We start from the raw sequence: 27754 nt of genomic DNA on the forward strand, positions 1-27754 counted from the left end.
CAGTCGATCAAAGGAATCACGTGAAATACGTGAAAATTAATCGGTTTACCCAATACGCAGATTAATTTCTTGTAATTGCGGGGTCCGGATCTTTTTATTTTGTGTTAATTGTTTAGTCATTCCTCTCACATGGGATTATGACCTTGGATTACTTCTGTAACTATTTGAAACAACATGCTCGTTCTTTTACTGTAGAGGTAGGTATTGGCTATTCTGTGGGTATTGAGAGATAGTGTCAGACAAGGGCTTAATCATGTCAGTCCTGGATTGAGTTAGGACATAAAAAAAGAAAAAGGGTTTTGGAAAAGAAATACAGCCCTGGATGCTCATTAATCTGAAGGTTGCGAAGTGGGTGGGCAGGGAATGATGTGGGCCCGGCAGAAACATTGTGTATAGAGCAAAAAAGTACCACTTTCAGTTCTGCCTTCATTGTGGAAAAGAATTCTCTCAAGTGTCAAGGGTGCCATACGAACCTGTTTTTACGAGGACGGATATTTTCCGCTATTCACAAAGGGAATGACTCCGTTTTAGCAGTAAACGTATACCGCGCCCCCCCTCCTGATAAGAGCCTTTTTTTTATGGGACAGTAATGTTTTCGGGATGTCAGAGTCTCCTCGGTGTCATAGAGATGAATGAAACATTCGGCGCTTTACGCTCGACCAACACATTAGTTCTGATGGCGCTTTATAGGAATAAGTGAAGTCGTTTTCATCGCATTTTGCGACCACCGTTTTTTTTCAACCCCATCCCCCGTTGCGCTGCTATTACTGTATCTTGTGCTTGACTGGCCAGGTGAGGCTGATAAAGCCAGTCATGCAGCTGACAGTTGGAACATTGTGCCGGTTCTGAAGCCTCCCCACCCCTGCGAGCGAGATCGATAATGTGACTGATGCACAGGGCTAAACGTGACCTGTTGCTAAACTGTTATCAGTACTAGTTAGGCTTTCCGTGATAAGCACAGTGGGGGATTGCTCTATCTAGTGATTGACACCTTGTGTACTGTCTGAATCATCTTTTTGTGATTCCAGAATTATTTATACTGGGGAGAGAAAAAAAAACCAACTACTTTCATGTGTAATCTAATCAGACCATAATAATTCAGTTCATATAATTTTAATCCTATGTATATAGTCACGTAACAGAATGTGTCAGTGCCTAATCAGTATTCTTGCAACACATCCAGCCCACTGTATTATTTCGTCTTAAGAAAATGTGACTGGCAGTGATTGAATTAAATACTGACGATTATTGTTTTACCCCAGTCGCATTCAGAAACACACATTGTAGTTCCGTTTCACGCTGCATTAAAAGAACAGTTTTGGATGTGAAGTAAATAGATATGTATACATTTATGACATGTTCTGAGTGGTAAAAGAAACAGAATGCTTTTACCCCAGAACACATTTCATAAATAGACTCAAGGGAAATTATTTCCCCCTTCTCCTTGCACGTTTTTGTCATCGTGTTAGCAAGCTCCTGAAGAAAAAGCATTTTATCCAATCAGCAAAGAGCATTCTGACAGATACAGTCAAATAAGCTAAATGAAAAGAGGGTGCATTCGTCAAATATTAATATTACTCTTTGTGCCAGAGGATTCACATTACAAAGCGTTATTTTTAAATGCCCCCTACCCGCGGGAAAGCGGTGACAGGTGCGTCTCACAGCTTTTGGTGTGAAGCCGAGTTGAGCGATGCATCGGGATCTGAGTGTTTGACAGGCAGTTGTAGTTAGATAACTTGTGACTAGTTATGTTTACTGTTGGCTTTTTTTTTTTTATTATATACCTTCCCTGCTAAGTTCTCAAGTTCACAATTTGGCTGTCAAAACATTATTGATCATATGGAGTGATCGAAAACCCGAGCACAGAAAGAAAGAATATTGTCTCCTTCTAAGAATAATTTCTGGGGTAATTTTTTGACATTTTGCGATATCAACTCTTTATTCAACCAATAGCTAATTTTTTGTGTTTCGGAAAAATTTGAAAAAACGACCTTTAGGATTATATTAATGAGGAGATGATGTTAGACTTATAAAAAGTTTATCTTTCTATTAAATCATTGCGGCAATAAACATCCAATCGACTATGTTCTTCTTTGCACTTGTGAGTATGGGTGTAAAAGCCTCCTCAATCTTCCATGAGTACTTTGTTCCAGGGCTACGAGAACAAGAACAAAGTACTCTTGTCATGACAACCCATATTTGAGGGGAGAGCTCAGCATTCGTGGAATCCAACAGAAACAACTACAATACGGCAAGAGCATAGTGACTATGGCAGAGAGTGAAAGGGTCACACTTGTGGTCAATCCATGGCAGAGTTGTGAGGATCGAGCCGCTGCAGCGATCGATTTCCTCCTGCCACTCTTTATATGTACTTGCCCTTTGGCCCTTTCAAATTTATCGTTAAGGTGACACCATCTTCGCCCAAAAGACACTCTTGTCTATGTGCATCTCCCTGGCCATCTCTTCTCAAGAATCAGTGGCATTACCAGATCTGATTTATTGATCTTTTTGTACTTACAGTAATCCAATATACAATGTTCCATGCCAGCAGAAAAGTGGGAAGACTGTATGATGTGTCGAGAACAAGCTGCAAAAACTCCCAAACAAATTCCTCAATCCTGGCTCTCCGCCAGGATTGAGGCCTTTGCAGTATATTGCGGAGCATTTAACCAAGTTTTGTGCAAACAGGCAAATACGAAGTAAAAGGAAACAAAAAAGGCCTCGGGGTCCCTTTTTTCAACAGGGTATGAATAAATGTAACATTTCATAAGCAAGCATGAAACAAATCACTTGGTATTAATTGCATTTTGAACTTTTTGACTCCGCTGACGCTGAAAATGGAACGCCTTGCCAACGGAAAGTGATTAACGAGTGAAAAAGATAGATGATGAGAATTTGCATCGAATAGGGGACTTAATTTGACTGTGAGGCCGTGATTAATTCACAGGCGCTTTTGACAAAAAAACAGCAGTTCATTTTTAGTTAATTACTGTTGGCGACGTAAACAAGATCTGCACGATGCACGCATTTTTCACCTTCTCACCATCTGACAGGAATAGCTGTAAACTTTGGACCAAAAGTACACTATGTGGCCAAAAGTATTTGCTCACCTGCCTTGACTCGCATATGAACTGAAGTGACATCTTATTCCTAATCCATAGGGTTGAAGGGGCCAAGCCTAGCTCCTGAAAAACCACCACACACCATAATCCCCCCTCTTCCAAATTTCACACTTGGCATATTGCACTCAGATAAGTAACATTCTTATAGTATCCGCCAAACTCAGACTTGTGGTTCGTCACTCCAGAGAACATGTCTCCACTGCTCTTGGGTCTGGTGGCGTCATGCTTTACCCCTCTGCACTCGATGCTTTGAAATGTACTTGGTGATGTGTGGCTTGGATGCAGCTATTTGGCCATGGAAACCCATTCTGTGAAGCTCTCAGTACACTGTTCTTGAGCTGATCTGGAGGGCACGTGACGTTTGGAGGTCAGTAGCGATTGACTGCAGAAAGTTGGCGGCCTGTTTGCACTCTGCGCCTCAGCGCCCGTTGACCCCGCTCCGTCAGTTTACGTGGCCTACCACTTCATAGCTGAGTTGCTGTCATTCCCAAACACTGCTATGTTCTTATAATACAGCTGACAGTTCACAAGTGATTGAAACACCTGATTCCAATTATTTGGATGGGTGAACGAATACTTAAATGTAAAACGAACGAATACTTAAACGAAAACAGTAGATATACAGTATGTCTATTGATGTTGCAGTTTCAACCATCCATTCATCGTCTGCTGCTTATCCGGGTTGGGGTCACGTGGCCAGCAGCCAGTGCAAAAACTCCCAGACTTCCTCTCCCCGGTTGCTTGATCCAGCTCTTCCAGGGGAATCTCAAGGCTTTTCCCATGCCAGCAGAGAGACATCGTCCTGCCACTGTGTCTTGTCTTCTCTGGGGGCTTCTCCTACAAGTGGGACGAGTCTGTAATGCCTCAGTGTCCCGGAGGCATCCTGAGCCACTTCATCTGGCCCCCTGTGATGCGGATGAGCAGCGGCTCTACTTTGACCCCCTCCTTGATGCCTGAGCTTTGGGGCCTATCTCTAAGGGAAAGCCCAGACACCCTGGGAAGGAAAGTTATTGCGGCTACTTGCATCCATGATCTGGTTCTTTCGGTCACTACTCAGAGCTTATGACCATAGGTGAGGGTGTAGATCGGCCAATTAGTCAAGAGCTTCACCTTTTGGCTTCTTCACAGCAATGGACGGATGCAGAGTCCACATTACTGATGATGTTGCACACATCCTAGATGTCCTTTTCCTGGTTTGTTCTTCGATCACTCAAAAACAAGAACCCGAGATACTAAAACTCCTTCGCTTAGTCATCCTCCATTATTTCCGGCCAAAAACTATTGCCTCTCACTTGAAAGTGCTGCTTTTCGTAGTTTCATTCAAGAAATGTTAAATTATAGGTGAGGCTATAATTTAATTTATTATCCTTTATTGATTCCTTGCATGAAATTCCTTCCCTGCTTTTAGATAGATAGACAGACAGACAGACAGACAGACAGACAGACAGACAGACAGACAGACAGACAGACAGACAGACAGACAGACAGACAGACAGACAGACAGACAGACAGACAGACAGACAGACAGACAGACAGACAGACAGACAGACAGACAGACAGACAGACAGATAGATAGATAGATAGATAGATAGATTGGCTGATGGACTAGCAGTTGACTGCTATCTATTGGTGCCAGGAGAGCAGTTAGGCGTTAAATGTCTTGCTCCACAACACGTTGATACACTTTAGGAGCCAGGGATCGAACCAGGAATGTTCGGTTCTAAGAACGACTTCTCTACTCCCTGAAAAAAAGCTTTGAGGCAGGGATGGAATTTGAACCAACACCCCCGGAGGGGCTGGAGCCTTAATCCAGTGCCTGCAATTGAAGATTATACTGGTATGACAGCAAAAAAAAGGCTGTGATGACAGGATGACGTTTCTTAATTCCACTCTTTACTTCATGTGGATACCACTCAATCATTCTGTCGACTATAATTTTTATATCTTTTTATTTTTTTTAATTATGTTTCTCACCGACTGGAGAGCCTACTTTGAAGGACTTTTTAAATCACTTTATTCATATCCATTCATTATCTATACCGCCCATGCAGCACACGCGGTACTGTTGTAGCCTATTCCAACTGTCATTGGGCGAGAGCCGGGGTTCACTCCCAACCGGGTCAATCTCAGGGCCACATGTGGAGACATACAACCATTTACTCGCTCGTTCACACATCGGGGTTCTCCAATGAGCCTACCGCAGTCCTTTTGGACTGCAGGACAAAGCCGGACAACCCAGAGGAAACCCATGCTGACACGGGGAGAACAGGCAAAATTCCACGCAGAGAGAGCTCACTTACAACATTGAACCAGGGTCCATTTTGTTGTGAGGCGGAAGTTTAGATTAGGGGGTACAATATGGTGCGTTTTCCTCACTAGCTGCTCTTTCTTGGTTGCATATTGGATTCACCAATGAGGAATCAATGAATATGATCATGTATAGAGAGCTCTGCCTCATTCTGGCATTGATCAGCCAAAGTGTCGGGCCAAAAGCCAGCTATAATTGGTGGTCTCTACCCTCCCATCTCTCCTTGTATCTCCTTTCTCCTCTGTGGTCATGAATTCCTGATGATTCCAACTCATGACAGTCCTTAGTGCTTTAATAGTAATGTATCGATCACTGGTGTTTGTGAGTCATTTACACACTGTGTGTGCGTGTGTGTGTGTGTGTGTGTGTGTGTGTGTGTGTGTGTTAAACTTCGTGATAAAGCGCTGGGTCATTGTGGGCATGATAATGGGGTCACCCTGGTGGTTAGCTTGTCCGTTTTACAACCAGGGAATCAACGGTTCAGTGGTCAAACCCCCCAATTGTCAAAGTGCCCTTGAACAACACATTGACCCGTTACCTTCCCCAGAGCTGCAGCTCATGAATGCACGCCCCCGTGCTTGTTTTTATAGAAAGGATATTTAAAACTAATGTGCATGTGGCTGGTTCATGCCCCTATTGAGGCGCCTTTTTATTTCTTCATTTTTTTTAATGCCTTTTCATCTAAAATCTGTTTAAAAAAACTGACATGAAATTTAACAGGTACAGTGGAGCAGTAGTTAGTGCTTCAAAGCAAGAAAGTCCCCGATTTAATTCTGACTAGAATTTCTGTATGGGTTCACTATGTCCTCCGTCTGCTTGGGCGTTCCCTTGGGTTTTTCCAGCCTCCTCCCACAGTCCAAAAACACGCAGTATGTTCATTAGAGACCACAAATCACCCAGCAATGGTTGTATGTGGCTGGCAGAGCGGTACAATGGTTAGCCCTTCAGCCTCACACAAAGGATCCTGGTTCGATTCTGATTCAGGGAACCTTTCTGTATGAAGTTTGCATGTTTTCCCCGTATCTGCCAAAAACATGCAGCCGCTTAAGTGAACGAGAGTGAACTTTTTTATGTCTGGGATAGACTCCAGCATCCTACCCTCAGTAGAATAAGTGGTAGATGATGAATGTGTAGATGGCTACACAAAAAGTGAATGAGAGGATGAATGGTTGTACGTTCCAATATGTGGCCCAGTTATTGACTGGTGGTTGTTCCGCGGTGAACCCCACCTCTTAGTCAATAACAGCTGGATAGGCTCCAGCAACCCTACAACCCTGAACACAGCATATGTGGTAAAGCTAATGAAGAAATGATTGAATTAATTTTATGCGGTTTGATGAAGGCCATCAAACCTTTGCAGACAGAACTACAACAGGAACTGGAAAGGCAAAAAGCTGATTGGATGAACAGAGACCAGACCAGGGATACTTAAACAAGTAACAAGTATAGTTTGTAAACAGGGATGAGCTACCACAGATTAACGGGTGGCTGGGGGTAAGAACTATCCAAACAAAACAGCACAAAAACAAATAAAAAGTGTGCACGTACTGTAGAAAGCTAAGAATCGTTTTGTGGGAAGTACAGACTAGTACACAAAAAATACTCCAGTTGAATCAGGAAACAGTTTAAACAGAATAAGAGGAAACAAGTACATGCTTGAATCAAAAGGAATGAATTTCAGAAAAATCATTGGTGTTGGTGAGTTTACCAAAAGGAAAATAATCATTCATTCTTTCTTCTCCCTAATCATAATACCCTCTGGGTTTTTCAGTGCTCTTCACATCCACGAGTTACAGTGAAAATTGTTCTACGGTTTTTGAGATAATTGTTTTGAGGGACACAAAGTTAAAGAACAAAACAAAAACACAAATATAATCTCCCCTCTTGAGGTTTTTAAGGAAAAACAGAAACTTCTTAATAGGGGCCCGTTTTATTACCTGTAATATGCAGTAAATAAAAAAAGAGGGTAAAATAGTACCACAATATTCAGCTTATGTAAAAACAAACAGAAGCAAGTCATCATAGTTCACTCAGTAATAATTCACAATTCGGAATTGCACATTTTCGAGATTTTATTCGTCCTCACTCAGCAGAACATTAAAGATTGGGGAATCAGCTGGTGAAACCTCCAGTTCAAAACACTTTGTAACACAACATTTTAATTTCTATACCTTTCCTTTTTTCTAATCATGCTAGTTTTTTATTAAATACGCAAAGCGCTGCATAAATCATGCAGGTTGAATTTTTTTTTCTGTGAAACTACTTGCATTGGTGTTACTTTTTTCACCTCAAACTCGATATAACAAGTAAAAAGACTGGTTGTTTCCCCTCTTATGGAACATTACCAGCTCAGGCCGACTGCAGCGCCCCGCTCTCTGACCTCTCATCCTGTTTGCACCACATGGTGTTTCACCGTCCCGCCTCAGTGTCAGCGACCTTGGCCAGCAGCCCCAGATTTAATTAGCACTTTCTTCCACATGGGCTGCCCCAGAACAGCGGCTGGCCTCTCTATTATGAATTGAGAGTCCCAGATCAGAACGAGCTGATGCCCCCCCCCAACACACACACACACACACACACACACACACACACACACACACACACACACACACACTCACACACAAGCTGAGTGGGAGGGCTTACAGCAAAACTACACCTTGCCACGTCGCAGCTGTCCAGGTGAGACTGAGGCCAAATTCCGGTCTTTGAATGATATAGTCAATTCTTGACTCTTGCTCTTGGGATTTTCTTAAAATTTTATGACAATATGGTGTTCACTGACATCATTTTAGGGCTCCACTTGTGTTTGGGGGAGAATTTAGTCAGGGCTTGAAAGTAATACATTGAAATCACATTGTATGACTTTTATCCATATTGGTTATCCTGTTGACAGGGTTGCGGGGGTACCGCAGCCTATCCCAGATGGCATTGGGTGACACAATATTTTTTTTAAATGTATTTATTTTCAGCAAGTGTTTGCTGATTACGTTCTCCTAATATTGTCAAAACAATCTATAGGCAAAATTAAGTTTCCTTCAAATGCAGCTTTAGATAACCTCAAAATCAACACAATATCACTCAACACTTTCATTAAATTAAAAGAAGTATGAGATGAAATGTATTGAAATGTAAGGTCAGTAATGATGTGTCGCTGAGAGAAAAATTAAATTAAAATACTCCTTGGTTTCCTTTTTGCCCGTCTCATACCATCATTTTTATTGATTTTAAAAAGAAATCCCATGTTTATCAGGAAATTGGCGAATTGAAATAGTGCATTTCCTTAAAAACAAAACGAAACAAAACGAAACAAAAGATTCTAGATGCATGATTACTTTTCTTTGTCAGTGATTGTGTTTGCTCATTGCTCCACTAATAAGTAAGCCTACAGCCCCTGCATATTAATTTCTTAAACAATACTCCTTTCCTGCCTTCAAATTGCCTTTGACTGAGGCTCAAGTCAGTGGCTTAAAGATAATCATGTTAAGGACAAAGAGACTGATCTGTTGTTGCACGGCTAAGTTTTCCCCCGTTGAAAATGCACTCACTCAACAACCTGTTTTCCTGCCTTTTGTGTTGAATGTGAAAGACCTTATTGATCGTGAGGCAAAATGTTTTTAATGTTGCAGATGAGATTCCTGGATTGCCGGCTAATGGGGAGATGGAAACTCGTGGCAATCTATTTTCAAGTCAAGATCTAAATTGAAAATCTTTACAGGCGTAATTAAGGCTTATCTGAAAGGAATGTCAAAACTTTTCAAATGTCGTTTTTTTCACTTTTTTTTATTTTTTTTTTATTTTTCACACCCACCCATTCCTTGTTATTATGTGTAAATACAAGAACGTGCCCAGAATGGCAATGAGGTAATGTAGAAAAGTAATGCATATAAAAGAGAGAGCAGTATTGACGTTTGATCTGACTTAATGGCAGCGAAAATAAGGTCAGTGTAATTGATATTGTAATGTTCTTGCACATAAATAAGCTGTTAGCGCTGTTGATTAAGCCATTTTATGAGAAGCGCTTTTTTTTTTCATTGTATCCTTCCAATCTCCCTACCCCAAAAGGTCAAATTCTCTCACATGCTCTCCTTGGTGCGCAGGGTCACTGGATTAAGTATGTTGCTCAAGGATATGTCGACAGGTGATGCCACACCCCAGGGCTTGTGCAGGGTCTCCTCCACTCTGGGGGTAGGGGGTTGCCCTGAATTTCACAAAGCCCTTGAATTTGGATGTTTGAAACTGGTACGCACGGAGAAATTACTCAAATGACCCTCACAGGACTCTCTCTGCTGGGGGAAACACTGCTGAGGGAACCTTGTCTAACCCATTGCATTGCACTAGATTTATATACCGGATTAAAGTTTTAGCACCTGCTTCTGTGCACGCCACAACAGTCAAATCAGACATCCCTCCTCCTCCTCTGCGACGTGTTTGTATTGATTGGACGATTTCTCTGTGGAGCGCAGCGTATCCCCTGTGGACACACTCCTCCACAATACTGTATGCGCTGGATACATCAGAAAATCATGTGGAAAAAGACTGCTGCAGTGGATTATTTAGCGGGATGATGGGACTCACTCCAGCTGCATTTTAAGAGACCCTTATTACAATGCAGGTGAAATAAGGAAAATAAAAAAATAATGAAAACAGCTAATGCAGTTACGTTTCTGTCGCGTGCAGGCAAAACAGCCACGGAGGAGACAAAAAGTAATTCACTGCAGGCAACAAAAAAGCGGATGGGCACATTTTCCAAGCTCCCAGCGCAGTCAATAATTTTATAGACTTTTACAAGACAACATTTCAATCTGTGAGTTCTTCCTTGAGCAATTGTAAAAAGAGAGAAATAGCTTTTTCTAATAAAGGCAGCAATCAAATCATTATGATCATCTGGCAACGGAAATACCTGACATCCACGAATGTGTCTTTGTAGAATCTCATTGTAGGAACTCGACTGTTTGGAGAGAGATACACTTTTGGGGGTAATTTAGCATCTGTAGAAAACAAACCCAAAGGAGTCGGGGGTTGATTTAACTGCTGACTTTTCACATTTAATTCCGTGTGTTTGACAAAGATTGCATGTCTTGAGTAGAAACTTAATGAGTTGCCGTGCCCAAAAAATGAATGTGCTAAATTGGCACAAAGTGGCAGCAAGCTCAGCAACAGCCACAAAAAAAAGTCCTGGAATACAACTGAAGGAGGTGTTCACAGAAACAAATAAAAATGACAATATCTGGCCAAGTCAAAAACAACTTTGCTGGAGAACAACAAATTATAATTCTACAATCAATTGAACCCTTCGAGGAGTTACAATGAGATTCAAACCACTGACGATAACAAATGGAGGTCCAAGTCTGATTAAATATCTCCACTTAAGGGTTGAAACTGTTTAGATTCATGAATCCGAGAAGGAGGAAGAGGGTTCCCTCTTTGCTGTTCACATACATGAATGTGAATGGCAGTGAAAACTGCATCACAATGATTTCTGAAACAAGCAGCTTCGCACAGATCGCGTGAAATGCTGAAAGATTTCAAGAGGCATTCCACGGTGCGGATCGATAATGACTCCAAATGTACTTGAAAGGCATCTGAAGGGTTTCCAAGGCTAAACAAGCTGCAAGAACACGTTTTTCTTGTTGTCTATGGGTATTGTGGTAAAATGCTAAATGATTTGGGGCGCAAAGGCTGGAAAGTATAGACCGATTACTGTTACTGCTTCAGACTAACAGTGTGGGCTGCTGTCAGGCTTATGATATATATATATATATATATATATATATATATATATATATATATTTTTTTTTTTTTTTTTTATGTTGAAAAGTAACTTGCAAAATGAATTATTTTTTGGCATGAAACAATCCTTTGTACAGTTTTTACATTTATTTTTTACAGCATTTCACTTCATTTGTTACTAGTGGAAATGCAGAGACGAACTAAGGAATGCTGGAAACATTGAGGATGGAAGGACCAGCTTATGGAAAAACTAACAAAAACATACAAACATGTATAGATAAATGTTGCAAAATTGAATATGCTTATGTTTGTAAATATATCAAGCACTTAATTATTAATGATACATTTTTAAGCAACTGTATTGCTTTGTTAGACGACTCATGCCAAAACATGATACCCCTTTGTGTTCTGAGCCTTTGTGTGTGTGTGTGTGTGTGTGTGTGTGTGTGTGTGTGTGTGTGTGTGTGTGTGTTCCCAGTTCATGTGAAAGCGGGGACCTGCGAGGTAATTGCTGCACACCGATGCTGCAACAAGAACAAGATAGAGGAGCGATCCCAGACCGTCAAATGCTCCTGCTTCCCCGGGCAGGTGGCGGGAACAACAAGAGCAGCACCCTCTTGTGTGGACGGTATGCCAGGCTTCTCTTCTTTTATTGTACCCGGTAATGATTCAAGACTGATTTTCGAAGCCGAGACGTAGGATGCGAAAAGTGTCCGACATGCTATTGCACTCATGTCATTGTTTATGAGGGGGGATTGAGTGGAAAGAAGTGTCAAGATTGTTGTAATCCTGCTCATCTTCAAAATCAAATATCCCGTCGGTTCATCCCAACCTTGTCCGCGGCGGAGGCTACACCAGCTCCTTGATGGCCAGGTCATTTAATATCATGTGAAATGTGGCCTCTGTTGCTGCCGGATCGATCCCGTGCTCCTCTTTTCACTGTAATGGCTCTGACAGGGGCTTCCTCGATTTTGACATTTCTCTTTTCACTTTAGATATGTCAAGGAAAGCTGTTTCTCCCCCCGTAGCCCCGCTAAGGGGCCAGTAAGACCTTGGTTCGTAAGGCCACTGACATGCTTTATTACAACCCCGAACCACATACAAACATCCGTTCTACCCGCTGCACACTCACACCTGCTCACAACATGCAGACCCATTGTAATTCAGCCCTGAAAACACACTGGGGAAGGACCAAGGGGTCTCCACTGTCAGCTGGAGATCAGAAGACACTCTGTTCAATCACTGTGATGTGTATAGAAACTGAAAGCACTTGTTGTTGCCTCCGCTAGGGCGAAGCCGGGTTACGCCTTCAAACGGCACAATGTTAATTGCCTCTAGTCATCTTTTTGTATGATTTTTCTTTGTTTCCGTCTTGTTGTTTTTTGTTTTTTTTTGCCTCGCAGCGTCCATAGTTGCACAGAAATGGTGGTGCCAGATGCATCCCTGTATGGACGGGGAGGAGTGTAAAGTTCTGCCGGATCTCAAGGGATGGAGCTGCAGTACGGGCAACAAAGTGAAGACAACCAAGGTGGGTTTTTTTCTACGTGCGCATGCATGCATGAACAGACAGTAGGGGTAATAAGAATGATGGGGTTTAAAATAAATGCCATAGATTCTCCATAGATTCTTGTCACTAGGCAACTAGAAAGACTATGAGAATAATTTCTGATTAGAGAACATGACCCTAATATATAGAGTGATTAAGGTGTTTAAAAGGAAAGAAATTGAAGAGAGCTCTTCGGAGAATGTTTTAATCAACTCGAGATGACAGTGACTGTTTCACAAATTGCACCCTTTTTTTTTTCTTTCTCCTTGACATAAAAGCTATAATCACCTGCAAGTGTTATCAAATTATGTAAGAACCGTAATGACACAGGACAGAAAAAAAAATTCAGATACAGCATGTAGGTCTGGTCCACATAATGATAAGTCAAAGTAAAGGTAGTGAAATTGCATCATAAATAGGGGTTTGCCGGGTTAACTGAGATTAGATATAGTGACGCGAGGTTTCATCAGCGTGGAAATTAAAATGCGACTCCCAATGCAGAGTCAGGGAGTCAGTCCGCTTACAAGAACAGGGAGGGCTGAGCTAAGTCTGACTTTCGTGTTTAACCACATTTTCAGTGGTAAGGCCTAATCATCGGGTTCACATTAGCCACTTTCGGAACAGAACCGTCCAAATAACTCAGTTCTAAGAATTGTCCCGCTCAAATTTGGTACCAGGAACTACCATCCTCAACTGGAATAATATCTATGGACTATCAAATGGTGTTTTCGGAATCAAAATACAGTTTTTGATCCCCAAGGGGAATTGCTTTTCTCTTTGCACTGCTTCGCCATGTGCAAAAACCAGCAGTCGGCCAACTACTTTTTAAAATTTGAGTTCCATCAAGCACCAAACTCAAAAGACCGCGCATCAGAGTAGAGCTAAAATGTTACTAGGAGCCGAGTTTCTCGCTCCTATGCTGTCTATGCCTTGATCCCAAAAAAGGGTTCAAGGAACTGCAAAAAGTTCCTGCTGTGGGAAAGCGGCTATACAGTCTTTTATATACCTCAAATTCCTTTGGCAAATAAATGTGAACAAAAATGAAATCCGCCAAAGAATTGGCAGCAATTTTTATATTTGCAAAAGCTACAAGTTGGTCAAATAGATTCCTTTTTTCCTCTTAATTGACTGTAGAATATTAAGCACTTTATTCACTCCGATGTAAGGCCACTGCTGTCATGCACGTTAATGCCAAATGCCTTCTTGCATCTCATTGGTTTTACATATATATTAACTTTATTTTAACTTTATTAACTTTATTCAGTTATTTTATTACTTTTACCTGTCCACAGTTTTGCCAATGTCAAGTAAGCGACACACATTCAAACTTTTTTTTTTCTGATTTAAACATGACAGTACTCAGGTTGCAGTCATCTGAGATTTTTTTGCCACATTGTAAAACTGTGAATATCTACCAAAACTGTTTGTTTTTCCAACACGATGCAAGTAACGTCGTGATCACCTGTACTTGTTGAATACGGCACAGTAACCCATTACCGACAGCGAAGCCTTACTTTGTAAGACATCCTGTAAAATATTTTTTTTCTTCAGAGCTGTCATCGGCAGCTTGTTTTTAAGACAGCGCCCAACAACAAAGTGCGGTATTTAGTGTCAAAATTATTCATGAAAATACACAATGTTCCACATGAATATATGCAACGAGACATTTGTCTTGTTCTTGCATTGCCCTCCTGTATAATTTTAGCCCACATTACAGGGGTTGAAAGAACTTGTGTCTTACGTTTGTGTTATGATGTGTGAACTTTTGGGCTGAATTTAGAAATAATAAAATAAAAAATAATGGTGCATAGAACACAATTTCTTCCTTTGCGCTTCAGGTGGTAAATAAGTTGTACATCTTTGCAAATAAATAGTGACCGTTTGCCATTAATTTCTGTTGGTGCAAGAGGGGGGATACGCGTCTCCTGGGAAATTACATCCAACGTGTTGCCGGTGACTGTGCAGTAATCCCACTCACAGGTTCATCTGGTGATTTCTAATGTCAAGGGTAAGAGGGGGACTTTAGCCTCATCCCATGTTATGAAATTCGGCAGAGGCAAATGACGTCTGAAGTGGTGGCGAAAAGCGAAACAAAACCAACAGGAAGATGGAGATTATAAGACACAAGGCGGTAAAGAAGAAGCTGTTCGATGATTCTATTTGATGATTCCATTATTTTTCTGTTTTTTTTTAAAAAAAACAAACAAACACACAATTGTCATCGACTTTTTGTTTTTTGCTACTTTTCTAATTATAGCCCTGGTGCACAACCAGCTCTCATAACACCGGGTGACCGACCCATCATCACCACTACCTACCCACAGCGGTCTCCTGTTTGTAGAAGTGATGTGTGTCTTGACCCGTGACCAAAGGGAGGGTCAGGAAAGGTTCTGTAGGTGGATTAAAAGTTGTGAAAGCAATGAGTGTGTCATTGGGTCAGATGGTACGGAGAGTGACTGTTACTTTAGTGGTGCGGCTGCTGGTATCTAACGGCATTCATGTCGGCCAAGAAAGAGCTTTGTGAGTGTGTGTTCTTATTTCTGTTTGTATCCAATTTCGGCACAAGTGCCACAGTTTTGTCTCTCACTTCCTTCTTCCGTCTCTGTTTCACAACTACTGAAGATGTTTCATGTGTTTGAGGCTGGCGAGCCGCCTATCTTTAGAAATTAATGTTACCGTTTTCAATGTGACTCCATCGCGTGAGCACGACTCAAATTCTCAGGGAATTCTCGAAGTGGGAGAGCGAGGCTTCGAGATGAAGATCGAGGTTAGCTGGATCTGTTTTGGGCTCCGTGCGTGTGGTCGAGTGGAAGGTGAACAGTAAGTGAGGGGTGTGTGAATGTGTGAATACAAGTGTGTTGATTTGTGTGTGTGTGTGTTGGTTTGTTTGGGGACGGGGGGGGCGGGGGGGGACAGGGGGGCAGCCATCCATCATAGCCAAGTGTTTGACTCACCAACCGCCTGTAGTTGAGCTACCTCGTCCATTATTCATGACTACAGGAGGCCTGGATGAAGCAGAGCTTTTTATTTTAGCCAGGTTAATAATTCATGCCCCCTCACACAGCCACGGGAAAGCAGAAACAGAGGCAGAGACAGGCAGGGGTCCAGGTGGCGGGTAGAACTCGTCAGAACATTGACTCTTTTTTGATTTGGGAGTTAGCGGGGGTCTCTCCAAGCTCACAGGCCCCATCGTCTCCCACAAAGAGACGGCGAGGAACAGCTTGGAAAAAGAAAAAAAGCTTCGGGGGCTCTGTGGCTGAATGCGCTGGACAGTTCCAATCATTCCGGGTTATCAGCACAGATTTCTGTTGAGGATTGTGATCAGGTTTGGATGGGGGAGTGTTTGCGAAGTTATTCAGATTATTTTTCTTCTAGTATGATTTTATTGAATTTTCCTTTTCACAAATTGTACAAACAGTGCACTACAAAAAAGCGATGTTGATGGACGACCACTCTCCTCCCTAAGCAAAACAAATAAAACAAAACAAAAGTCTTTTCAATAGGTTTTGGAAAAAGTTCACATTTTCCGGTGTAAATACAAATTGCTTCTGCATATATAACCAAACCTTTGAATATCCCATTTTCCCAAATTAGGCTTTTACTGAAAAATTTAAGACAGGGCCTTGGAGTCTCATGACATTTTTCCAACTTTATTCTTTGTGTTTTGTTTCAAAGACCACTCACACTATTAATCCTCTCAGCCAACAGTGCGGAGAAGAGCTTTTCGTATCCCTTCAAGAGAGCCGAATGGAGTATCTTGTTCGCAATGGACATGAATCAGTCATTTCTCTTCTCCTGACCGTTTTCCGCAGGCCGTCCTCTGCATACAAATTCAAGCAGAGAAGTTTAGAGGAGACAGCAGCGGCTCTCAAGGTGATCGGAGAGTTGCATCTAAGAACTTCATTACAGAACTAAGTACCTGTAATTGGGAATTTGTTTTGGTCCCGCGCCATTCGGCATTATTCGAAAGATAATAGTAAAAAACTCAACATCCCCCACAAACTTGATTTAAGCTACTAAAGGCAAAACAACTGAAAAAGACGACTTAAGCCTATATCCTATTCGGTTTTCATTGGAAACAATGAAATAAAAATAATGAAAATAAATACTTTATATGCAATACTTCTTACTCCTTTGGCATCATGCCATTACAACCTATTACACAGGAATCACGAATTAGGGTGAATGGTTTTGTGTCCATATTTTGTGTCAATGAGAGGGTCAGTGGTTGTTTGTCTCTCTATGTGGCCCTGTGATGGTCCAAAAACTAACCCTGACTCTCAACCAAGAGAAACTGTGATAAGCTCAAGCCCAGCAGCATAAGTGATCATGAATGAATGATAATGAATGAATGAATAATGGTAATAATTATGATAGTAATACTAACAACAACGATTAATCATCGATTAATTAAATTAAGATAATAAGGAAAACTTATTCTGTAAAGTTGGCATATTTCTGCAATTTCCGTCATAGCTTTGATTTCAAAGTATTGACTGGTGTTCATAATCACATTAGCAATCCAAGAGGGTTGCTAATGTTGACATCTGAAACAATGAAGCTGGGAAAACTTCAATCTCTTAAAAGCGGTAACCCTCTTTTTTTTTTCCCTAAAGGTGGCTTTGAGATCCCGCAGTCTGGAAATTGAAACATAACACTGATGTAAACAAACTAGGGGGTTGTACTACAATACCCAGACCAAACTATAAATCCTCCCCTCCTTGAAGTCCAGCCGTGGCATTGCTGATAAAAAATGATGGTGTCATTTCACCTCATGATGAAGTCACATCAATAAATCACAACTCTTTACACCCTGCAGGCCCTTCGCAGACACATCCAGTTGTTCCTTCTTTCTTTGCATGCTCAGGAACCGCTAGTTTTATAGTCCTGCTGTTAATGTCAGAAAGTGTAACCCCACCAGCTCCGGCTTTTCACTTCCTATCAATCTGAGGACAGAAGGCAAAAGATCAACAGAGCTTTTTCACTTGACGGGTGTTATGTTCCTTGTTGAGAATGTGTTGGGGGTTTCTGACAGTTGCCGGTGGTAGATTTCTATCGCATGTGTGTGTGTGTGTGTGTGTGTGTGTATGCGTGTATATATATGTATATATATATTTCCTGTACCATGAAAGGAGTCAGTGTCCGTAAATAATTGTAGGGGAGACATATAAAGTAGTCCACTCGGCTATTTAATCCAATAATTTCTTTCTACGAGGCGGCACTGTGGCACAGCCGAGGGAGAGAGTGAATAGTTGCATGTCTTTATGATGTGTGAACGAGAGGGTTGTTGGTTGTATGTCTGAATATGACCTGCGAACAAGATGGTGAATTGCCGGATGTGTCTGCCTGTGTCTCTTTGATTGACCAACCCCGGGGTGAACCTCACCTCTCGCTGAATGACAGCTGGGATGGGCTCCGGACCCCTTGCAGCCCTTAGTGCAGGAGAGGCATTGTAGATAATTCATGAAAGAATTTGTTTATCCACATATTTCAGGAGGAAATATTGTACCTACTGGTTCACTTCAATTGTCTTCCTAACCTGCATATCCAGGAAAAAAAAGTGAATATCACCAGAGGTCTTGTGAGCCATAGAGGGATTCAGTGTTTTTTTATTTTTTTTTATTTTAGAGGTTGAGGAAAATAGCAGAAAAACTTATTTTTTGGAAGTAAATGTCTTTGAAATAAACTCTGTTTAGCAGGTAATGGTTGTTAAAGCTTGTGTTTGTGCAAGCTTGTGCATACAGGGTAAACAGCAGACCAATATGCAAAACAGTAAATATTTTACCAAATTATCTTGGTATTTATAATAACCTTCTATGTAATGCACATTATTGCAGTAAAATGGATATCCCAAAAACATCCAAAATACTGATAAGATCCATTGGGTTCACAACACTCTGTTTTAAGTTGTAAATGTGTTTTGCTGCGCACACTTTCAGAGTACCTTGGCTTTCAATGTATTTTTCCTTAGACCAATTGAACATTCCCTTAAATCGAAGATACTTTCCCTTACACCAAATATACTTTGACATACACCTAATAAGCTTTTTCTTTAGTCCCAATATACTGTCCCTTGGACTGGATATACTTTTGCTCGCACTAGTCATACCTACTCTTAAACCCAATGTACTTTCCCCTTTCACCTGATATACTTTCCATTTCACTAATATACTTTCTTTTACAGCTAATATTCTGGATTCTTCTGGACACTGTTGCGATACTGCAGCATAAATTATTCATCTGCCTTAAATATTCACTGTCTTTGCTGCAGCACATACTCACTGATCAGCTGCATTTTTTGCATATTTGGATATTTGGATATCTACATATTTATTTACCTGCAAACACATATATCACTGCTCTTACATTTTTTTCTTTTTGTTTACTGTCTGCTTTTTGGTTTTGATTTCAGGACTCTTTCTCTGTAGTGATGTTACTGTATACTATCAGTGCTCACTATAATGTACAAAGGTAAACTAACATTTTGTTCACCACTATCTCCAATTATGTTTTTCCTCCCCTTTTTCGTGCTTGCTAACAGGAAACCGTTGTGGTTTACATTCAAGTTAAAGAAAACAAGGCTAAGTAAGAGGTGTTTTGGTTCTAACCAACACTCAGAGATGACCAACGTTGCAGTTTTCTGTTTTATACTTATAAAAATGTATCCAGCCAGAAACACCTGACTCTATTAAACCAGGAAGTTGTCTTTGTCATGAAAATGGAGCCAAGTTTTATTGCTCATCTTGTTGCTGTGATGCCATCATGTAATTATAACCAATCATGTGCCTCTGCCACATGATGCCCTGTGAAGAGTTTGCTGCCATTTCTTGTTTGAAGGCTTTTGGTTTTTTCACGGTTCTGCAAATGGATCAGGGGCTGGGAATTCTCATCCATATCAAGATACAGTTGGATGTTCTGAGGCTTCCTGTCAGAGAGAGCAATTGACAGTAATGTCTTCCCGCCTGTTCCACTTCTGAGAAAACAGCAAATGAACCTTGAGATGTAATTCTTTTTTTTACCTGTCACATTTGTTGTTACATGCAAACTAAGCAAATGTACTGAGACAATTAAATTATAATTACAAGCACTAGTTACATACTTTCCAGCTTACATGTCTTGATAAATAAAGGAATTAACAAATGTCTTTTTTTCGACTGTACAGCTACAAACAAGCACACGTGACAGTTTAAGGATTAGCAAAACATTCAAGTTTATTAGAACACATTGAGTACCAGTGTCAGTGACTATCAGTGTGCCAGAGGAGACAGATATTAAGCAAGATGGCAAACATTGCAATTTGAATATCATATATTTTTGGAAATTGGATAACTGCCCATCTTAGAATCATTTTTGATATTATTTTTTTATTACTGTATTGTCCATTTAAACAAACAGAACAGAAAAGTTTGATACCTTCTACTTTTCAATCCTAAATTATTAGATATAAACAAAGTGATAAAAAACCCAAATTATTATGTTTGAAACTGCAACATATTGGGTTGATGAATTGCCTGAAAGTAAAAGAACTAAACAGGTCTTTTAATGATTTGATTTTTTTGTAACTCATTAAAACTTTGCTCGAGGCTGATTAATAGTTCAATGTGAATTGTGTCGCAAATACTAAAATAAAAAGAGGAATAATATTCAGCAGCACTTCGGTGAGCTTGTCTGAGTCAAGAAAGAGCCATAATATCAAACTGCCTTACTTTCATCTGGTTTGGCCACAGGATGTTCAAATCTAATCTTCCGTAAAGGTTGAAGGATATTGGTAACAAAGTGATGTATCATGTTAAAAATATTGTCTAAAACTAAAATAAATGGATCAGTAAGTAAATAAACAATGAAAATAAATAATTAAAAAGCTAAAGAAAAGAAAATATGCAAAATGTTTGATATAGATAATATGTAAATATAAATAATGTTTGAATAAATACCTGTGTGTATATATATATATATATATATATATATATATAAAATGATACATTTTATGGACATTGTACGGATATACACATACATAAAATACACATCTAAAATACAGATCTAAAAACAAAAGCTACAGAGTGGAAAAAAATAAAAAGGGATAAAAGTCACAGTGCTTTTGACATCAGACGGAATAGGCTGCTTTCAACAGATGAATTTGTGATTTGAAGTGTACATACATATACACATATACATACATACACTCACATATATATATATATATGTATGTGTATATGTTCTGTTTCTCAATCTTTTTTCCTTCATAAGTAAGTATATATTGTGATATTGAACAATTGAAAAGAAAATATAGTAGGGATTAGTGATTTTCATGTGTTGCCTGTCACAGCAGCAGCTTGAACAGCTTCCTGTCTCCTGCCTGTTTGCGGGCTGATAATCTTCACACCGACGCTCAACGCACAAACTCTCCTGTCTCGATTCGTTCTACTTACTCACCTTAAAGTTTCTGCTGCTGGTTTAGTTTCTGGGCTTTCTTATCCTCCCCCCTCCTCCCTTGTCAGTTGACTTAGAAGATGTCCTTAAAAATAAAAACAACACGGAGATGAGAGAAACCAAAGTCCTTTACTTCGCGAGAAGAGAGATCCCATAGCAGTAACCTTGCCTATTGTTGACAAAAGTTTTGGGGTATAATTGTCTGGAATGCTACAGGCTATACCATGTGCGTGTGTGTGTGTGAGTGTGTGTGTGTGTGTGTGTGTACACACACAACGACTCCTCGGGACATAACAGTTTGTCAGTTGATGCCTGTAGCAGCACGTTAATCAGAATTTGGTGTGTGCGACAAATACTTATGGCGTCTTCATTAATTCAGAACAGAGTTTATTGGCACCAGTGTCTGAATATCAAGAATTACTTTGTAGCCCGCAGCCAATCACAATGGAGTACTCACTCCGAAAGGAGTATAATTAATTACTTCAAAAAAAAAAAAAAAAAAGGTGTACAATATGAACTTCACAATTATCAGTATGTCAATTATCAGTAGTGCCGAGCTCATGCATGCAACTAATGATCACAACTAATGTTGTGAACGGATCTTATGATTTAATGTGCGAGTGTTCATGTACAATGGGAAGCCGGCTGCTGCAGGAGAAGACAATTCATTTTTGCAATCTCTCACCTACGAGTTTGCAACAAGGATAAGCACATGGAAGTGAAAATTACACTGTGGCTCCCTGCATGCCACGCACTTTGTCATCTGCTGCTCACCTAGGGGAAAAAAAAAAACCATGCTTTCACAAATATCAGAATTGCATCGCCAACAGGAAGAGTGATTGCGAGCTGAAAACCTCTTGTTGGTTCAACTGGCGAGACCCCGCCAACTGCTAATTGAATGACGGTGGTATGTAAAATTATCTCACAGCCGTGTTTATCTCTCACACTGTGTGTATGTGTGTGTGCTCTATATCTGCTTTTACAACGGAGACCGAAGGCAAGCCAAATAAGTTTCTTCTGTTCTACTTCTTAAAGGACAAACGTCTAAAGAACAGCATTTTTCTACCCGAGTACTTTAGAACTACATTTGAAGTGAGAATAGTACAAAATTTGTCTTTCAATCCTTCAGATTAAAATTCATGGAAACATCAGAGAATGCTTATGCCAGCAGAACGGCATCATGAATAATAATATTCCCCCCATTGTTTGCATGGAAATCATTGAGATGTGATGCACATTGCATTATTTTTGACTGTCCACCTGCTGACTGTGGCTTCCTACATTTGCTGCATGACACCACAGATGTCTTGGGATTCCACCCAGGAATTGTTGCACCTTGAATGTGTTGCATATTTTTACAACCAGACTTTTGATCAGTGCGAAAATAAAATTGGCCCGTTTTATTTTATTTATTTATTTAAAAAAAAAAACCAAGAAAATCCCAATTTGATGGAATTCTTTCTTCTTAAATTGTTAATCTGAATTGAGTTACAATATCAGTTACATGAAGAGCATTGCTGTCAATAATAAGCACAAGTTCTACCCTGCACATTGATTTGGGTTTCGGGCAACCCTTTTCTGTTTATATGGGATGTAATAAAATGTGATGTTGAGTTCAATGCGCCCTGAAATTAAGCTTCTAAGAAAAAGAATACTGAACATTAGATTTCCCAATGCCGGATGTTTCCGGAAAAATCCATCAAGTGCCTGTTTTTTTGTTGTTTTTTTTTTTTTTAAAGAAAGTGTTAATGATGTGGAAATATAATGATGAACCGCGAGACAGACGGGAATGTCACAAAACGTAGTAGGTTTTTGAGTGTTCAAACAGTGCCTGCAAAGTTACACGTTTTTTGTTTGACCCACATAACATGTTATGTTCACAATGCATTATTAAATCATTTATATATCTTGCAAAAAAGAAGCTTGTATTCAAGATTTAACAGTTTAAATTTAAAAAGTTAAGGTAGTTAAACTGTGACTCCTTCTACTTCATAGGTCGCTTACTTTCCTTACATGTCATTTTTTTACCCTCTTTATCTACTTCTGCTTTATTAAAGTTGTCAGAAAAAAAAGGGATTATTATGATTTTCACCTCCCAGTGGTTTCTGTCACGTCGTCTGTCAGAGACAACACTGCCTCTGAGTATTGAAACTACTACTTGTCATCAATAATGAGTCAAATCCCTCTCCTGACGTATTTCTCTTACCTCCTCTTTTCTCTCTCTTTCTCTCCTCCCCCTCCAGGTCACACGATAGTTTTCTGTTTACAGGATAACCTTGTTCGGAGGGAGAGGTTTATTTGACTGACACCGAAGGACATTTGGATATCGTATGTTTTAAGGATTAGCAGAAGCAAAGGGACCAAAAAGGACCACATTTACAGACGTTCCCCTGAAATATTGATGGAGACGGAGTATTGTGTAAGACCACATGTCCAAAAAAGATTCCTAACTAGATCCAGCATTAACAGTAGCTGTCTCTGAACTCTACTGCCCACCAGAACTCTCTTTGTAATTGCATTCCTACGGACAAGCAGACTACGCCATGAAGATATTTACTGACAACACATTACAACGGAAAAAAAAAGATTAAAAAAAAAAAAAAAGTAATGAAACCATGTGATGTAAAATATTTGTGTTATATTTTCTTGCCACAAAGAGTGCCGGGACTCTTGATGCATATCGGTGTTGAAGATGGAGATCATAAGCAGTTTCATTCCTTTTAGCCTTACGGAGCAGATCTCTGTTTCTTCTTTGTTTATTTGAATCTTTAAAGTGTTCGGCTTTCTCCAGGTTTGTTCGAATGCCGAGTAGTCTTTGCAGAGAATTTGGCGTGTCGGGAAGGGAGGGGTGTGAAATAAATCTATAGAAATAATACAACAATGAAAACTCAGAAGAAAAAAAAAATTGTAATAACGGTTGACTGGAAGGCACAAGGGGGTCAGCCGGGATGTATTAATGGTATCTGTTGTTTTCAAAGCCTGATGACTACCATAGATTTGAAATGTCAGTATTATCTCAATAAATCTAACTAAATGGTTGTCTCTGTCTGGAAAGCATGTTTTTGGTTTTTGACTGTCGGCATTAATTCAGTTTCTAAAGGAGGCTCGGTCCCATGTGAAAACCAGGAAGTGACACCCTATTGACCACAAGGTTGTTGCAGACCCAGGAACGACAACATACAGTATATATTTTTTCTTCGGCATGATTTTTTTGCTTATTAGATTTACTGCTTAATCGGTAAAATGCCACTGCAACCTTGATTCACCCTATTTCAGTCCAAATAGTTTAAACTGCTGATTTGTCAAAACAGTAGCACTGGGAAACTGCAGTCCTGAGGTTGCAGTCTTTGGTCCTGCAACAACAGCAACCTCACATAATCCCAAATTGTCCGAGAGTGGATACCAGCATCCCAATTCCGGTTTCGTTGTCTGTTTTTGCCAAAGCCACAAAGTGATTGAGATTATATGAGATTACTGTCCTGTTAATCCACGTCCACCATCTGCGCCGATACTGCTAATTGATCTGCAAAGCTGCAAGTGATTGAGCCACCTGAACTTCAGCACATCATGGATATCAGTCAACTAAATGTTCTGGTTGTAACTGGACACTAAAAACTGCAACACCGGACAAAAGGTGCAGTAAACCTTAAATATTTCTCATCCTGGATGGCTAATTCCCCAAAAGATATATCAAGCTTTTGTTATTTCCCATCGCTTTGCCAGGCAATTCTGTGTTCTCTCGTTTCATTTTCGGTCCAAATAATTTCCTGTAAGGCACAGCTTGTTAGAAAATCCCTGAAGCTTTGTTTGCGTTTTTCATTAAGAGCTTACAGAAATAGAACGGGGTGGAAAAATAGCGGAAAATGGAAAAAAAAAAGCTGGCCGACAGAGCACATCACATTTTTTTCAATTTTTAAACCCCAGAGGCCTCGATGTTATAAATGTCCACTCATCTAAATACATCATATGGACATTTTAATGTAAATGCTGATTTGTTTTTCCTGTATCCCAGTGACATGTTATATTGATTCACTGCATGTTTGTGTGTTGCAAAGTTTACCATCCTGATAGTTTTATTTACATAGCATGTGAAGGACTTTGAGCAAATCGTGTGATTGGCTCAAAGCTCTGGAGGTATTTTTAAAATTAATTACTGCAAAAAAGAAAGAGACATCGAAGGACAGCTACCAATTAATCAAAGTGGGTTGAATTTTGCCTCTGGCTATTGTTTTGAACAAAACCGCTCACAAAAGTATTCTGTAAATTGAGTCACGGTCAGACTGAAGTGATGCAAAGAACAAAATTAGTTATATAATAAATAATATAACCAATAATCAATAGTAGGACTGAAATTGATTTGAGTTGAAAAAAAAGCAATAAAACTCGAGGACTCTGGGGGGAGGATTTGCAAAGCTGTCAAACAAATATATTTTCTACATTTACACCACACTTGGAACTTTGGGAAAAGCGTGCAGGACTCTCACAATGTGTTTCACAGCCGAAGGCTGCTGTCATAGATGTTGAGATTCTTGTGTGGAGTGATATTTTTGTTGAACCGAAAGAATGGCATGTGACGAATTGTAATGTTAATTATAATCTCCTAATCCACTGCATCCAAGTCGGTCGATAGACAACCTGAAACGTTATCTCAGGTCAATTAATACAAAACTTATCAGCTGTGCTCTCCACTTGATCCGGTTGCTATAGCAACACAGCCTCGCTGGAGTGCTCACCCCTCATGGCAGCACAGTTACTATGGGGTTTATTGTTATTGTTGTCAACTTGTACTCGCATTCCCCTCTCAGCGGAAGCCAAAGAGGGTTAGAGCCTGGGCGTGCCAGTGGGAGGTTGGAAAATACACAGGGACATTTTATCTTTATTTCTGCATCACCCGTCTGTGACGATATTGCATAAACTCTAATTCTGTCACGGGTGTTAGATTTGTTTATATAACACCTAGCATCCATCTACTAGCCATGCCATTTTTAGACAGAAAGTGTGACTCCCATGCCAGGATGTTTTGACTGCAAACAAACCGCCACTTTTTTCCTGGAAACGTTCATATTTTACAAGGCAATTTAGGCCCGTAATTGAAACGGTTCTTTCACAACAGAATGATCCCTCTACTAAATATAATTAATTACACAGAAATGTGGGAGGCTCACTCACAAAGATCAGGCCCAGGGGACCAACACAGGGTGGGAGGGGGTGCTATGGTTAGCAATCCAGGTTGTCTCTTGTTTGGTTGGAAATCATTAAGTTACAGTAATGACTAATTTCTCATTCCTGCGCACAATCCGCCGGAGACCACCATAGATTTAATAAAGAGTTGCAATGAATTACAAACAGCGAACGGCTGAGGGAAAAAAAGCCTCATGATTATAAGGACTGATTCAAAAGTGCATTAATAAAACAATACAGAAACACCGCTGAATCATTTGAGATAAAGGTTATTTGCATAATTCATTAAGATTAATCAGACCAAGCAATCCACCATGGTGCTCTGAGGAATTGCGAGCGACAATATGAATCCGATCCCTTGGAAACAGCCTTTCTATCTGCAAACATTGATACAAATCTACCCTTGGATCATAGAATTAACCTCTGTGCACTTTACAGCCCCCAAAGTGTTGAAACACAATACTTCAGTCATTCACCTTTATGTTGGCTAATATTCTATTCATAATGAAAGATCTTTTCATGGTTCCGTCCCTCCAGGTTTTGTTTCTCTGTCATAAAAGACCTTCACAAAAGTTGAATGGAAATGTATCCGACATGTTTGAAAACCGGGGTTTTGCATTCCGAGCACTGGCCGGTTGACAATTCTGTGCACCACTTCTGACTTCAGCTTTTCATTCTCCTCAGGAGGAAAACGGGGGGGTGAGATTGGCAGCGGTCATGTGTCATGCAGGCAGAGACCATCTGTAGCCTGACTGTTGTTAACACAACAGGCCCAGGTTTGACATGTCACGATGTTCATTCACTCTCTTTGAGGAAGTTATAAGTGGAAGTTGAGGACAGTGGGCCACTGACAATTCAACTTGACGGATGATATGAGGCTTGTTCTCAGATACCCAGAGGAAAGAAAGATCTTGAAACTACTTACACTGAGTTCCAGTGCTCAATTTAGTCTTTTCTCTTTCTTTTTGCCTTTTATTTTTCATGACTGTATATTATTCATATCCTATTGAGCTCCGTCTTATACAGTCACGTCTTACATCAGAGCAACATTTTGACCTTCACCATGAATATCGATTGATTGATTTTGATCAAATCATCGATTTTGGACCCAGTGTTTCCACAATGCATCACACTTACTTCACAGAAGAAACTGTGGATGTTGATGCTAAATCACTTGTACATTTTATATATATATATCTGTGTGTGTGTGTGTGTGTATATATCCATAAATGTATACAAATGAAAATAGTTGGTGGTGGGGCAACTCCTGAAGGCAAAAGCCGAAAGGAAAAGAAGATAAACATACATATATATTATATACATACACGCATACATATGCATACAGTGTTTTTATGCGATGGACCGAAGGATCCCACAAAGGACCCTGGTTCGATTCCGACACGGGAACCTTTCTTTCTGTGTGGAGTTTGCATGTTC

The 27754-nt window shown here is 40.1% G+C and overlaps 1 protein-coding gene across 1 annotated transcript in view; it reads left to right on the forward strand.

Moving 5' to 3' along the window:
* Nucleotides 1–24175, forward strand: part of tafa3a (TAFA chemokine like family member 3a) — a 139089-nt gene extending 114914 nt beyond the window's left edge. The window contains exons 3-5 of the mRNA XM_086149840.1: nucleotides 11639–11788; nucleotides 12564–12688; nucleotides 23380–24175. Coding sequence (XP_086005966.1) covers nucleotides 11639–11788; nucleotides 12564–12688; nucleotides 23380–23391 — 287 coding nt within the window. The 3' untranslated portion in view covers nucleotides 23392–24175. The remainder of the gene's footprint in view (nucleotides 1–11638; nucleotides 11789–12563; nucleotides 12689–23379) is intronic.
* Nucleotides 24176–27754: the final 3579 nt, after the last annotated feature.

This window comes from Fistularia commersonii, chromosome 7 (assembly GCF_037954325.1).
Source record: "Fistularia commersonii isolate RoL2024-O1a breed Wild chromosome 7, RoL_Fcom_v1.0, whole genome shotgun sequence".
In the NCBI taxonomy this organism is placed as follows: Eukaryota; Metazoa; Chordata; class Actinopteri; order Syngnathiformes; family Fistulariidae; genus Fistularia; species Fistularia commersonii.